This window comes from Schistocerca gregaria, chromosome 5, assembly GCF_023897955.1.
Source record: "Schistocerca gregaria isolate iqSchGreg1 chromosome 5, iqSchGreg1.2, whole genome shotgun sequence".
In the NCBI taxonomy this organism is placed as follows: Eukaryota; Metazoa; Arthropoda; class Insecta; order Orthoptera; family Acrididae; genus Schistocerca; species Schistocerca gregaria.
The window spans coordinates 565508031-565525070 of record NC_064924.1 but is presented as its reverse complement, the minus strand read 5'-3'; the positions used below and the strand labels follow the sequence as shown (position 1 = coordinate 565525070).

Below are 17040 nucleotides of genomic sequence, written 5' to 3'. Positions count from 1 at the left end.
AGTCAAAGAAATACTGCATCTACCTGGCTACATTGATCCATTGCTTTCAGGATGGCATATGAGAGAAGCACAAGCTGGGTTTTGCATGACAGTCTTTTTGAATTCATTCTGATTGGCATGGAAGGGGTCACACATATGTGAAATGCACAACATAGATTACTTCCAATTGTAGCAGGTGATAAGGTTTCTTCCGGTACAAATTTACAGTAAATGTCCCATCTATGTCTGCACGATACTCTCTATGTGTAATATCTTTTTCAAGCACCAGTACTGTTTCCCCTTTGAGAAATATAGTCAGTTATGATATGTGATGATCTTATAAGCTGCAAAAACTGGTGAGCTAAGCAAATTGTTACTGCAGAACAACCACAACTTGTTGCTTCTCATCTGTAATTATGAAGTAGTTTTACTAAACAGTGACAGAAGAAATGTTTACCAAGAGAAATAAATCATTTTTAACAAGAAGTTAGTTAAAAATGGGGATGGGAATAACAATATTGGAAAATGGCTCTTGAAGTGTGAAACGTGAATTCGTGAAAATTAATGTGTACAATTTGATAGAGTTACATGGCTGTCAGTAAAGCTTAATAGAATGTGTAAAACTATTTAAAATCAATGTCTTCCAGTTCTGAAAATCTGTAAGTTAAGAGTAAGCAGTTAGAGAAAGTGTTTGTATAGTTTTAAGCATGGTGAATAGTGACCTGTAATCTGCATAGTGGCTAGCATTTCCAGTGATTGAAGATAAAGTAACACTGTGACTATAGACAGAAATTATATCATACTACAGAGTAGGAAACAAATATGCAGCAATTCGTTTCAAGCATAATACTGAAGATGGTGCATAAATAAACATGAGTGGAATAATATCGATTAGAAGGAGACAACTCCTTAAATAAAATTAGGAAAGGCAACAACTCACCTGCAGCTGATCAACCGGTTGGAATAGCCATGTGTTACACAACACAAAAAAATTCACTAACTTCCAGGACTTTTTACAAGGGTCAACTCTGTTCAAGATGAACATTAATAATATAAAACTTAACACAAGCAGACAGATGCAAGCTTCATAAGGCACATGTGCCTAAAAAAACTTTGTCTCCCTCTCTCTCTCTCTCTTTGTTTGCACATTAGTATAGTATTGAACAAGAGGATGGTGATACTAACAATGTAATCTAGTAAGAGGTCTTGTGATTCTAGTTCCATTTGTGACTATTATTGACTCTTCATCTGTAATGTAGAGAAAAGTTACTTAAAACTGGGAAAAAAGGGGGCTCACAAAATTTATAGTAATAAACAAAATAAAAATGGTATCTGTTCTTTCAGGAACAGATACCATCTTCATATAGTTAAAGGCTACCCGGCCACTGACCTTCTTTGTGCGAATGTGCACGCTTTGCCCAAACTCTTATGGGACTCGTCAGCTGAGTCTGGTGCGAGTAATGAGTGAATGGGCAAATATCTATTAGGAACACTAAAAAATGCAGGTTATGGACAGTTGGGAATGTGGGTCTCACAAGGGGCGTGCTAGGGATAAGTCCCAGCAGGCGCACCATTCTCTGTGCCCTCGGTGGCTCAGATGGATAGAGCGTCTGCCATGTAAGCAGGAGATCCCGGGTTTGAGTCCTGCATGGGGCACACATTTTCAGCTGTCCCCATTGATGTATATCAACAACATCTGTCGGCAGCTAAGGGTTTCGATTTAATGATCATTTCAAAATAAAAAGCCTTCTATATATTAGCTCATTTGGTAAGTTAGTAGTAAAGATAACTAACAATTTGTTTGTTTGTTTTCATTTCCTTTTATCTAGCATCTGAGTGGGTTGCGACATTAATGGTGCTTCTCCATTTCCACCTGTCTTTCCATCATTCTTTCTCTGTAAATGTTTAGTTCCATTCCAAATTTCTTCTTTGTCTACTGGTCTTGACCAAGTCAATCCCTCTTACTCTAAGTGTCCCTACTACTCTCAAACTTGGCCTCCATCATTTATTTTGGTGATCAACAACTATTGGATAACTCCATAAGCCTACACGTAATTAGTCTTAACATCTAAAAAAGGAAGGTTGAAGTTTCAACATTAACATCTGATTGCATATGCCATCTAGCAGACAAGTTGGTGTTGTTTGCACAAATATTGTGACTTTACTGACTAATTATAGCAATATACTTGAATAAACTTAAGGAAAAAGTGATGTTGCCAACTTATAATGGAAATGCACCTTTGATACAGTAAATCATGTATCCAGTGGGTAGATGTTTGGGACTCTCATTGCTGATGGGAGCACTAATTGACAGCATATGCCACCAACTTGCGCAATCAGATACTAGGGGAGTGTTGCTGAGAAGTAGATGGGAGCTAGTGTCACCTGGAGTGGATTTTGTAAATGAAAGTAACTTTGATACAGTAATTAAGGAGCACCAGTTCATTAAAACAAAAACAAAAAAGATCATGTATAGCATATGATACATGAATTAGGATAGTATCACTGCTTAAATGTATTTAAATTTCTTATGATCAGTTCTAAAAACCAAAATGTGAAATTATTATCTGAATGTCCTTGAACCAGCCCTGACGCCAAGCTACGTTGAATGAATTGTGAATGGTTTACTCTGTTGTAGTCTGAACGAGTGAATGGAAAGTGACAGTCTTAATTCTTATGAGCAACTGGTATATGTGTTGCATATGGTAAATGTGGTGCAACAGTTTATATGCTGGAAATGTGACATGTTTAATGTATGAAATAGTCAGACCTATCAGAGTACGGTTTGCTACGAAGTTAAAGTGTGCCGAGAAATGTGTTAAAAAAGTGTTGTATGATGCTCTGTAATGAATATATGTAATATTTGTATTTGTAAAATCTGTAAATATAAATCTGTATTTGTAAAACTACAAATACATTGGAACTTGCCATATCTCAAAAGCATTTGTTATTAAATGTTCTCCCCCCCCCCCCCCCCCCCCCCACTCCTTCTCACTTGAGGTGTTCATGTTTTATTCTGAGAGAACATCAACAGTGATGTGCTTTGTTACCAGGCGTATGAAACAACTAATGATGAAACATCTTGAGGAAGACAAACTGCACATATTTTAAGATAACTCCTTTAAATGCAGAAATGTTTCCAAGGACTTGTAACAGCTCAGTTGAGCTAAGTCGTATTTTCTTATAATGAAAAGTCCAGGATGAAATAACAACTATATTATGAAAAGGATAGATTGCTAATCACACAGGAGAGACATTGAGTTGCAGACAGGCACAATGACAAGACTGCTATACATATTAGCTTTTGTCCAAAAGGCCTTCTTCTGAAGTAGAACTGTAAATATTTATATATAGCTGTGTGAGGCGATGGCCACCTGACGAGCCACACTCCTTTTAAATCTTGCATTAGTTCACAGCATATACACTCCTGGAAATTGAAATAAGAACACCGTGAATTCATTGTCCCAGGAAGGGGAAACTTTATTGACACATTCCTGGGGTCAGATACATCACATGATCACACTGACAGAACCACAGGCACATAGACACAGGCAACAGAGCATGCACAATGTCGGCACTAGTACAGTGTATATCCACCTTTCGCAGCAATGCAGGCTGCTATTCTCCCATGAAGACGATCGTAGAGATGCTGGATGTAGTCCTGTGGAACGGCTTGCCATGCCATTTCCACCTGGCGCCTCAGTTGGACCAGCGTTCGTGCTGGACGTGCAGACCGCGTGAGACGACGCTTCATCCAGTCCCAAACATGCTCAATGGGGGACAGATCTGGAGATCTTGCTGGCCAGGGTAGTTGACTTACACCTTCTACAGCACGTTGGGTGGCACGGGATACATGTGGACGTGCATTGTCCTGTTGGAACAGCAAGTTCCCTTGCCGGTCTAGGAATGGTAGAACGATGGGTTCGATGACTGTTTGGATGTACCGTGCACTATTCAGTGTCCCCTCGACGATCACCAGAGGTGTACGGCCAGTGTAGGAGATCGCTCCCCACACCATGATGCCGGGTGTTGGCCCTGTGTGCCTCGGTCGTATGCAGTCCTGATTGTGGCGCTCACCTGCACGGCGCCAAACACGCATACGACCATCATTGGCTCCAAGGCAGAAGCGACTCTCATCGCTGAAGACGACACGTCTCCATTCGTCCCTCCATTCACGGTGTTGAGCGGAAGATGGCCTAACGGTGTGCGGGACCATAGCCCAGCTTCATGGAGACGGTTGCGAATGGTCCTCGCCGATACCCCAGGAGCAACAGTGTCCCTAATTTGCTGGGAAGTGGCGGTGCGGTCCCCTACGGCACTGCGTAGGATCCTACGGTCTTGGCGTGGATCCGTGCGTCGCTGAGGTCCGGTCTCAGGTCGACGGGCACGTGCACCTTCCGCCGACCACTGGCGACAACATGGATGTACTGTGGAGACCTCACGCCCCATATGTTGAGCAATTCGGCGGTACGTCCACCCGGCCTCCCGCATGCCCACTATAGCCCTCGCTCAAAGTCCGTCAACTGCACATACGGTTCACGTCCACGCTGTCGCGGCATGCTACCAGTGTTAAAGACTGCGATGGAGCTCCGTATGCCACGGCAAACTGTCTGACACTGACGGCGGCGGTGCACAAATGCTGCGCAGCTAGTGCCATTCGACGGCCAACACCGCGGTTCCTGGTGTGTCCGCTGTGCCGTGCGTGTGATCATTGCTTGTACAGCCCTCTCGCAGTGTCCGGAGCAAGTATGGTGGGTCTGACACACCGGTGTCAATGTGTTCTTTTTTCCATTTCCAGGAGTGTAGTTTAAATCAGTGCTTCAGAGTTAGAGTATTTATTTCCTGCAGTATCTTTTGTGTAAGCAGAGTTTCTAGTAAAAAGAAACTGTTTTTCAGTAGAGAAATTTATTTCTGTTTTAAGAGCAAATGGATCTTGTGATCTTAGGCTGTAGTGTGCAGAGCAGATTTTAGTGTTTCTTCTCCTTGTTTACTTTTTGCGTACATTACAACATCAGTAGTACCAGTCGGGTATCGTACATTCCCACATCAGTAGTGCCAGTCGGGTATTTTTCTCTTTTATGAGGGGTCTCCTTGTACTTCAAGTCACTGATTTGCTTGTACTTTTTGGGTATTATTCAGTATTTATACACAGTATAACGTGAGCGGACACAACCTGAATTGGTTGCTGTCCGTAAACACCTGGAGACTGCATTGGACATGATCGACAGGCTTCTGGTTTCTGTTCAAAGCTGCAGCACCTTCAGAGCACCAGTGATGTGACCTGTGACACCTTTGGTGGCACAGGAATCCCTTGGTGACTAGGTTGTCACTGTGTCTTCTGATATGTAACGTCTGATCAATTTGTCTTCAGTTAAGGGTGAGTGGCAGGCATGGTGGGTTCCTGTGCTCCTGGGCAAAAGGCAAAAGAGGGAATGGATCTTGTAGTTAGCCCATTATGCTTTAGCATAATGAGGTGCTACACATTGTTGATAATATTTTTGATCCAGCATATGTTATATTTTGAGCCAGCATGGGATGATAAAGGTTTCAGTCTGGGAGACAGGATGTGAGAATTTGTGACTGCAGAGCAGGAGGATTTTATGGATGGCAGAGCAGCAGGATTTTATGGATAGAGCAGGGGTAGTGCAAGGATACTTGGGCCTGAGTTACATGCTTTTGCAGGGCTAAGTTGGTGGAGGCTATGGACTGATGGAATTTGAATTTTCATTGTGAAAGGATGGTTTGCAGCCAGAGATGGGTAATTTGGTGGGTAGTCAATTTGCGAGATTCCATGAGCTAGCCAGAATTCAGTTCAATATACTCTTTACATGTTGTTGCCTACCTCATGTAATCTCCCCAGATGCCCAGACGCAACAACCACCAACTGTACCTCTGTTTCACAGCTGTTACCTGCTCAAAACCAAAAAGTCTTGTCTGTACAGCCTAGCCACCTGTGATTGACACATATGCAATAACAAGCAGTACCTCTCCCAATATACTGAGGGTCTCACTGAGGCTTTTGCAGACAAAAATTACCCTGACTATCTACTCCAGGAACAGATCATTTCGTTTTGTCACCTCAGTCACATGCCATAACCCGCATACCCACTGACAGGTCACAAAGAGTGCCCCCTCGTGACTCAGTACCACCTAGGACTGGAGCAACTGAATCACACTCTCTGGCAGGGTTTCAGTTTCTTCTCATTGTGCCTTGAAATGAGAAACATCCTCCCCACTATGTTCACTAACCCTCCCACACTGGTATTCTGTCATCTACCCAACCTATGGAATATCCTTGTTGGTCCCTACTCCACCTCTGACCCCAAACCCATTGCCTCATATTCCCTTGCAATAGACCTGGATGCAAGATGTGTCCCATATGTCCTTTCACAGCCGTCTACTCCAGTCCTTTCACACAAATTTCCTACTCCATCAAAGGCAGGACCATGTGTGAATCTAGTTAGTGGTCTATTAACTTAGTTGCAACCACTGTGTGGCATTCTCTGAGGACATGTCCACTAAGAAACTGTCTGACTGCATGAATGCCCACTGCCATACTGGCCAAAAGATCGCTGAACCACCCAGATGCTCAGCATGCTGTCCAACACAGTGTGCTTGTCTTCAGCGACTGCTTCACAGGCTGTGCCATCTGGATTCTTACCACTGACAATAGATTTTCTGAACTTCACAGGCAGTAACTGTACCTGCAACATATCCTTCATTCCTGTTACTCCCCCTCCCCTCTCTCCTAGCCTTAATGTGCATTAGCTCTTGTTCCCACCTGTCCTTTATCCATAGCTGCTCCCACCTCAGCTTCACACACAAGTTCCATTCCTCAGCTTTACTTTACTCTGCTCTCTCTCCACCCCCTCCCTCCCCAGCACACGTCTCTAGATGCTACACCTTGCAGCCCAACCATCCTGTCCCAGCCACATCCCTGTATCACCTACAGGTAGCACTACAACATCTTCCCCCACCTTACCCATATGCTGCTATCTCTCCTCCCCAGTCTCCTGAATGCCCCATGCCTATTTAGTATTCGCACATCCAACAGAGATCACTACTTGCCTAAGCGTGGCAAGCTAAACAATAAACAGCGTACTTTGAAATGTGTCTCTCTGCTGTTCAACATTGCATCTATGTGGTGAGTAACAATCTATTTTAATTCATAAGCATGGTTCACATTGAGACAACACAGAAGGGTTAAAAAAATGTAGACACTCTTTGATAGTCAATATTAATGGAACAAAATGACATACCATTACTATTCTTGTGCAGGGAGAAGGTTATTTTATGTATTCAAGTTCACCCCATTAGCAGCAAAACAAGTCATGCTGCTAAACAGTTGATTGAATCACAGCATCAGTGTTGCCGGCATCACAGCCACACAGGATGCCTCAATGGTTTCTTGTAGCTCGTTCAGAGTAGCTGGCTTCTGTAGATAAACTTTATTTATCAAGGACCCCCACAGGTAGAAGTCAAGAGGTGTAATGTTGTGAGACCATGGTGGGTACTCAACAGCTGCTCTTCAACCTATCTGTCATCCAGGTAGATTTTGATGCATGTAGGCTCTGACATGTGAGGTGGAGAGCCATCTTGTTGTAGATAAAATCTTTGAGTTCCAAGTACCTCTTGGATGGCAGGTAAAATTGATGTTTGCAGCATATGATGATACACCTCACCACATATGGTACCTTCAAAGGAGAATGGACCAATCTAGCAGCGCAATGACAGATGACACCACTCATTAACATCCTGTAGATTAAAAGTTTGTACACCTGAATATGAGAATTTTCAGGAGCACAGAACATGCAATTGTGGTGGTTTACAGTAACGGTCAATTTGAATTGCCTCTCGTCAGACCAGATAACCATCCATGCAAACAATTAATCCTCATGAAGCATGCCTTCAAACCATCATAGTACTCCATCCTTTGATCCAGGATGTCGTCATTCATAGTGTGCAGCAATCTTGCAATTTACACTTTCCACTTTGCAGCTTTCAGAATTCGCTGTAAGCTTGATCAGTTTCCACTGCTTTCACATCCAGGCTGCGTCACAGATTTTTAAGGTGACCTAGTAAAATGTTGCAACACAACTGCACTGGAAGCTGGACTTGTTGATGTTTTTGGTCAGCCAACCCTTTCCTTATGCACATCCTGAACAGTACCATACTTCAAAATTATTCCTAAGATGATAAACTGCTGTACATGTTGGTAGCTGAGTTCCATACACATTGCACCATTATCGCTGTACCTAAATCATATTTTTGTACTTCCAATGACACCTCAATATGGGCCTGCATTCAAACAACAATCTTATTTCATTCATTGCTGCTCTATCATCTGCTGGAAAACACTTACCGAGATCTATTGAGAAAACAATGGACTACAATACCATGCAAAGCTGCAATAATATGTCATTTTTTCCAAAGATATTAACTATCAAAGACTGTCTACATTTTTCTGGGCCCCTTGTTATGATACAAAATAAGACCTGTTGCAATAAGGATTATGCAATGTGATCCTTATTAGTGTGACATCCATGTTACCACTAAGATGATATGATAAGCAGCGAGACTCACCATCCAACAAGTAACAAGACAATTCGAACCATGTTTCTGTTTCATCTTCAATTGCAGTCATGAGCTCTTATGAAGTGGACATTTTTGTGGCTTTGTCATTACTTAAAGGTCAAAAATATAAAAAGAAAGAGAAGTACTGGGTGCACCTGTACAATGCAGTTTGGCTGTGGTTTCTCATTGAGGTCTCTCAGCACCAGAATTCCACAAATTCTACAGAATGAGTGTACACAGTTTCCACTTTATGGAGCAACTAGTATCAGCTACTATGACAAAAAAGCAGGACACTTGCTATGTTTTTCTTCTGCTGGGAAGCTACTCATTACAATAAGGTAAGTAGGTGAAACTGTGGGAATTACATTAAAAATGCAACTATGAAAAAGTTTATTTATTGTAAGACCACCTAGCATGGTTTCATCCAATATGGTGTGTGTGTGTAAATAATGAATTAATGATCACCAATTAATGAACCTAGGATATTGTTCCTACAACTGTTCAGTTTCACAAAGTAGAATACAATTTAGCATTCAGAAAAGGCATTGCTGGATTTGAAGTGAGATGAGTCACTATTGATGGTGTCAGGATGAACTCTCTCGTGGTAGACAATGTGGTTGAAGAAACAGAAGCAGCCTATAATGATAAGAAAAATCCCAATATGTTCTTCTCAGTTTTGTCCAGCTACTATTTCAGAAGTAGCAGGAGTTTAGCTTTCAGATCTTTTTTTTGCACCTTTCACAAAGTTCCTGAAATCAGGGTGCACAAACTGAAAAAACATCCACTCAGCATCATCAGCTGACAGATCCCAGTGACAATTTTTTTTTTTTCATTTACAACTTTGGCTTGTACTGGAACATATGAAAATGACAAACATGAGGCAGCTCCACACTGCACACAAAAGACAGCAGTTGTGACGCATGTGGTGTATAGCTCCCAATCTTATCACAGAAAACTTCAAATATATATCACGTATTTTCTTTGAGAATGGAAAGAGGTATCACACTCCTTCCACCATTGAAAACAATTTTGATATGTTACTTGTATTTTGTACACAGCAATCTATGATCTAAAATCCATCAAATGTAAACTGGACAGTGACTACATCCTTCACTGCAAACTTTTCAAAAATGCCTGGTGTCTTAATTATTTGTGAGGTAATTCCAATAACTATTAGCAATAACAAAAAGAAAACCAGTTCATTACCAAAGCTGTGATGTCAGACTGTAAGACACACAAAAATCAATTTTTTTTACCAAAAAGTTTCCTCAAAATTGAATAAGGAAGAGCGCATAGTGAAGAAGAAGCAGGAATCGCAAACAGTGGTTTATAATTTTTTTAAATGTGAATAGTAATAGTTTTACAGAAAAACTGCCTATAGTGGTGGATGTAACTTTGCCTTGTCTACATAAAACAATTGTTTATTAAAAACAAAGATTCCATGACTTACGAAACAGGAAAGCGCTGGTAGATAGACACAATAAAAAAAGCACAAACACACACACACAATTCCAAGCTTTCTCAACCAATGGTTGCTTCGTCATGAAAGAGGGAAGGAGAGGGAAAGATGAAAGGATGTGGGTTTTAAGGGAGAGGGTAAGGAGTCATTCCAATCTCGGAAGCAGAGAGACTTACCTTAGGGGGAAAAAAGGACAGGTACACACTCGCACACACACACACACACACACACACACACACACACACACACACACACACACACACATATCCATCCACACATATACAGACACAAGCAGACATATCAAAAGGCAAAGAGTGTGGGCAGAGATGTCAGTCGAGACGGAAGTGCAGTGGCAAAGATGTTGTTGAATGACAGGTGAGGTATGAGGACTTTGATTAGGGATAGGAGTTGATGGGTGTGTTCATTGGCTGAGTCGATGTGTAAGGGAAGGATTAGGCGGGTGAGGGCTATGGATCATACAGTTTGGAACTGGTATAGGGACTGTCCTCAATCTTTCCTCTCCCACATCCACACCGGCTGTTCAGAGCATCCTCCTACAGGCCAACCGAAAATTAGAACAGCATGCCACCCTCCACCTCAAAAAACTATCCAATCTCCTGGTTTCCCACCTCCAGAAAGGCAACTCACTCACCCTCCACAACCTTTCCAACAAACCTCAACCTCCTCTCATTGCACACAGACCCAGTCTCTCCCATCTACTCAATCTCCCACTTCCAGCTCCACTCCCTCAACACCTTAAAATTCTAGTCAACACAACCTGGAACCACAACACCCCAATTCAGTAGTTAACCTTTCCTCCAAACCTCTCTCCCAATCCGAAACCTCTGTCCTATCCAAACGCCTCACCTTTAGCCCCACTCCCAGATTCAACTAAACTGCCCTTGTCAAAGATTTACTGTCCTACACTCGTAGCCTCTGCTGGAAATATCACTTTGCCATGAAGAAAAATAACCCTGATCCTACTCCTAATGATTCAACTCCCCAAGACACGATCAGAATTGAACCCTGCCTGGAACAGTTCCGTCCCCCATCACAGCGGGACCCACCTCCTCTTCCTCAAAATCACCCTCTCCAAACCTTCCAAGAATTTCTCACTTCCAGCCTTGCCTCTCAATCTTTCTTGAAAAACCTTAATCCTACTCCCAACATCACCACAGCCGAAGCCCAGGCTATCCGTGATCTGAAAGCTGACCGATCCATCATCATTCTTCCGGCTGACAAGGGTTCCACGGCCGTGGTACTTGATCGTCGGGAGTATGTGGCTGAGGGACTGCGTCAGCTTTCAGACAACACTACATATAAAATTTTCCAAGGTAATCCCATTCCTGACGTCCAGGCGGAGCTTCAAGGAATCCTCAGAACCTTAGGCCCCCTACAAAAACTTTCACCTGACTCCATCAACCTCCTGACCCCACCGACAACTCGCACTCCTACCTTCTACCTACTTCCTAAAATTCACAAACCCAAACATCCCGGCCGCCCCATTGTAGCTGGTTACCAAGCTCCCACAGAACGTATCTCTGCCTATGTAGATCAACACCTTCAGCCCATTACATGCAGTCTCCCATCCTTCATCAAAGACACCAACCACTTTCTCGAATGCCTGGAATCCTTACCCAGTCTGTTACCCCTGGAAACCATCCTTGTAACCATTGATGCCACTTCCCTATACACAAATATCCCGCAAGTCCAGGGCCTCGCTGCAATGGAGCACTTCCTTTCACGTTGATCACCTGCCACACTACATAAAACCTCTTTCATCATCACCTTATCCAGCTTCATCCTGACTCACAATTTCTGCACTTTTGAAGGCCAGACATACCAACAATTAAAGGGAACAGCCATGGGTACCAGGATGGCCCCCTCGTATGCCAACCTATTTATGGGTCATTTAGAGGAAGCCTTCTTGGCTGCCCAGGCCTGCCAACCTAAAGTATGGTACGGATTTATTGATGACATCTTCATGATCTGGACTCACAGTGAAGAAGAACTCCAGAATTTCCTCTCCAACCTCAACTCCTTTGGTTCCATCAGATACACCTGGTCCTACTCCAAATCCCATGCCACTTTCCTTGACGTTGACCTTCATCTGTCCAATAGCCAGCTTCACACATCCGTCCACATCAAACCCACCAACAAACAACAGTACCTCCATTATGACAGCTGCCACCCATTCCATATCAAACGGTTCCTTCCCTACAGCCTATGCCTTCGTGGGAAACAAATCTGCTCCAGTCCTGAATCCCTGAACCATTACACCAACAACATGAAAACAGCCTTCGCATCCCGCAACTACCCTCCCGACCTGGTACAGAAGCAAATAACCAGAGCCACTTCCTCATCCCCTCAAACCCAGAACCTCTCACAGAAGAACCCCAAAAGTGCCCCACTTGAGACAGGATACTTCCTGGGACTGGATCAGACTCTGAATGTGGCTCTCCAGCAGGGATACGACTTACTAAAATCCTGCCCCGAAATGAGATCCATCCTTCGTGAAATCCTCCCCACTCCACCAAGAATGTCTTTCCGCTGTCCACCTAACCTTCGTAACCTCTTGGTTCATCCCTATGAAATCCCCAAACCACCTTCCCTACCCTCTGGCTCCTACCCTTGTAACCGGCCCCGATGTACAACCTGCCCCATGCACCCTCCTACCACAACTTACTTCAGTCCTGTAACCCGGAAGGTGTACACGATCAAAGGCAGAGCCACGTGTGAAAGCACCCATGTGATTTACCAACTGACCTGCCTACACTGTTACGCTTTCTATGTGGGAATGACCAGCAACAAACTACCCATTCGCATGAATGGACACAGGCAGACAGTGTTTGTTGGTAATGAGGATCACCCTGTGGCTAAACATGCCTTGGTGCACGGCCAGCACATCTTGGCACAGTGTTACACTGTCCGGGTTATCTGGATACTTCCCACTAACACCAACCTATCCGAACTCCGGAGATGGGAACTTGCCCTTCAGTATATCCTCTCTTCCAGTTATTCACCAGGCCTCAACCTCCGCTAATTTCAAGTTGCCGCCACTCATACCTCACCTTTCATTCAACAACATCTTTGCCTCTGCACTTCTGCCTCGACTGACATCTCTGCCCAAACTCTTTGCCTTTTAATATGTCTGCTTGTGTCTGTATATGTGTGGATGGATATGTGTGTGTGTGCGAGTGTATACCTGTCCTTTTTTTCCCCCTAAGGTAAGTCTTTCCGCTCCCGGGATTGGAATGACTCCTCACCCTCTCCCTTAAAACCCACATCCTTTCGTCTTTCCCTCTCCTTCCCTCTTTCCTGACGAAGCAACCGTTGGTTGCGAAAGCTTGGAATTCTGTGTGTGTGTTTTTTATTGTGTCTATCTACCAGCGCTTTCCCGTTTGATAAGTCATGGAATCTTTGTTTTTAATATATTTTTCCCATGTGGAATGTTTCTTTCTATTTTATTTGTTTTTGAGACATGATTTGTAATTCCCCCCACTGTGTATTGTATGACAAGTTGTGTGGAGCAATCAGGACCCCATGTTGTGCCAGCCAATATGACAGAGATATGTGTTGGTGTCATGTCACTGTCATCCTGGTGTGAACCTTTAAGTCACTTCTACTATGTTTCTAAGCACTCTGCTGATGCGGCTTGCTTCTGTGTTGTATCATGAGTCACATTGTGTATTGTATCACCTCAGTGTGTTCCCCTCCTTATTGTCATACTTGATTTCAGTTGGAGCCAATTCAACAGTAATGCCTTGATGCTTTACTTTCAACTTTGTTTTGTTAGTATGAAAATACCAAGTAAAAGTCTTATTGGGACAATTACAATAGATCATATGCCATTGGTAACTGTCTACAGAAGTTGTTTCACAGGACTGAAGTAGGCCTGATATGTCTGTTCCGTTAGCGTTTCCTTGTTGAGTGCTTCAATACAAGTACTCAAGTGAAAAAAATATCCATTGTTAAGAGGTGGAGCACTAGCTCAGTTGGACAAGGCTAGGAAGAAAACTGTGAGTGGCTCTTTTGAGAGATCTGCCTCAGGTTCCATATGAAGTGATTTAGTGAAATCATGGGAAACCTAAAACAGCATATTCATATAAGTATTTATCTTCTGTTCCTTCCAAATAAGAGTTCAATGCCTCTAGCACCACACCAACCAACTCAGTCAATAAAACTATCGAAATTCTAACTTTATAAATAAAAGCCTATTAAATAAAGCTGTATCATTTTCAAAATTTCCACCTTACCGACCACAGAAATACTGCCAAAAAATATCACATAAAATTCTGTTTACTTACCAAGCACTTTTCCACAGATTTATAGATGACTGGTCACCACTTCTTGTGTCTCCACTGTGACTTCTTGCTTTTGGCTATGCTTGGATATACTAGGTACAACTATTTGCAGGATTCTAAAACACACACTATATATTTTAAAAGCAAATTCTAATATAAATAAACAAATTTAAGAACTAAAAATAAGAAGCAATATCATAATGTTTTTATGGATTTCTTAGTTTACTTTAGTTTACTTTTGTGCTCACCCATAGGGGAAAAAATGTATTTACAATATATGATGATTACCAGGGAGCTAGCTGATAGTAAAATATTATCAAAGCCATGAGGTAAAATTATTTGAAAAAAAAAATTAAATTCATGCATTCATTTATTGTGTTCTGTAGACACTGTCAAGAAGGAAAAGTTTGAGATGTGGAACGAGTCAAGGTATACATTAACAAAAGGCAGGCAAATGATATAAAGTTAATCTGTATACTGTACTCAATAAACTATCATTCTACTACTTAAAGCTATTCATGCTAATGCCAGGTAAATTTAATCAACTCCGTTAGAAATAAAGCTGCTATACTGGAAAAAAATAGCTGCCTCCTCAGTTATATTAAATAGCTGTTATTTCTCTCCTTTTGGTAGCTCAGTTTTTACTTGATTAACCTGGTAGTTTACAAAAAAAATAATTTTTTAAATGCTGAGTGCTGATAACAGATCAATACCACTTGGCAAGCAGCATTACAATGAATACTACTGTTTGCCTTGTAACTAACAGAACTTCTCAATCCTTCCATCTAGATATTCAGATAATTTGCAGAAATAGTGGCTAACGATGCATGTTTTTAATTTTGTTTTGAACTAGTGGAGGTTATCAATATCTTTCTTTATGCTAAAGATATTTCTTTATGTTATATATGTGTTTGTTGAATACCTTTACACTGGAGTACATAATTTCATTTTTAGCCCCAGGAAAAAAGATAAAATTTACATGAAGATTATTTTTGTCTTGTATTGGGAATGTGTTCATTACAGTCCAGCTGTTATTATTATTATTATTATTATTATTATTATTATTATTAGAAGCAGCAGCAGCTGTTATTATTATTATTATTGTAAGCAGCAGCAACAAAAAACAGATTCATACAAACTACCCAATTGCAAGTATTCATTAAATATACCATAAGATGTCAGTAAGAAAGTGCAGACTGATGAATACCTGGAAGCACTGTGATAGTTCAGTGATACTGAAAACAGAAACCCTTCTCTGGAAAGTTCAAACGGAATAACAGTGGCATAGAATACAGTCAACAGGTCATCAAATTTATTGAAATCCATACTAACATTGATACAAACAAAGCATTTGCTTCTTTTCTTGCTATTTATTTTTGTAGCCGTTGAAGAGGAAATGTAATAAGAAATATTTCTCTTGAAAAATAAAGCATGAAGAGACAGTCTTTGACATTTCCTACCTCTTTGAGGACTTTTTTTTTATACCTTCCTTTCCATTTTAATTTTAAAATTATTTTCTGAAAGTATATCACCTCATTTGTATTAGAGCTCATATTTCGTGTTTTGAGATAACACCTCTACACATTGCCCAATTCCTCTTAACAGTTTCAGTATTTTTTGTAAAGCATTTCTATAAGTAATTTTCTTTATTCATTGTAACAATACCAGAGAAGGAAAGTTGCTATTCACCATATAGCAGAGGTGCTGAGTCGCGATAGGCACAATAAAAAGATTCACACAATCATAGCTTTCGGCCATTAAGGCCTTTCGCGACGTATTTTTTATGCGCGTGCAATGTGATGCACCAATTGCGACAGATTATACGTTGCTGCAGCAATGCAATTTCTTCTATAATTTTTGTTCACCTACCTCTTTACAGTGGTAGATCTTTGCACGTTAACTCCTGACTGTAGTTACTTACGAGATCACAGAAAAGCAGTGTTGAGGAAACTGTAACCTCATAGCTACACACCAGAGGCTGCTATAAGTAAAATTTGCTGAAAATTTTCTATATACTTAAAAGAAATGATTCCGAAAGGGGATGTCACTTGTACTTTAAACATGAAGTTCAAATTTAAAACTTCAATAGATCTTTACTGCTGTGAAGCAAGACCATCAGCCCACATTTACGAAAATTACTAAAGTTTCTGCTCACAGTTATCAGCATACCTAAAACAGCCAGAACTTTTACCTTCCCAAATTCCGAAACCAGTTACTTGTAACACAGTCAATGATCAGCCAATTACTGCTGCACACGATATTCAGTGACTGTCTTTAGTAAAAGTTTATGCTCGCTATAAAATACTCAGTAAGAATATACTAAGTACCGTCACGCTATATAATTCAAAGTTCACACGCGATTTTCGTCGGAACGAATTATCACAACACTCTGAAGTTTTCATAAACAGTTTCTGGTCACTACCAGATACCATTAACACTGGACCTTAACGCGGAAGTCATCCCAAGACTTCATCTTATGCATAATGCAAAAAGTCACATCCAGCATAACAGCCTTCAATCAAAGCTAGCTCGCGACTCTCCCCTCACTCTCCCCCTATTCAAAAGTACACTCCTGGAAATGGAAAAAAGAACACATTGACACCGGTGTGTCAGACCCACCATACTTGCTCCGGACACTGCGAGAGGGCTGTACAAGCAATGATCACACGCACGGCACAGCGGACACACCAGGAACCACGGTGTTGGCCGTCAAATGGCGCTAGC

General features: G+C 41.6%; 1 protein-coding gene across 3 annotated transcripts in view; it reads right to left on the bottom strand.

Moving 5' to 3' along the window:
- Positions 1 to 17040, bottom strand: part of LOC126272884 (carcinine transporter) — a 414147-nt gene that overhangs the window by 17412 nt on the left and 379695 nt on the right. Inside the window, exon 12 of one of the 3 annotated variants that reach the window (XM_049976132.1) lies at positions 14320 to 14432. The exons of the other annotated variants lie outside the window; for them this stretch is intronic. Coding sequence (XP_049832089.1) covers positions 14339 to 14432 — 94 coding nt within the window. The 3' untranslated portion in view covers positions 14320 to 14338. The remainder of the gene's footprint in view (positions 1 to 14319; positions 14433 to 17040) is intronic. 3 annotated transcript variants of the gene reach the window in all.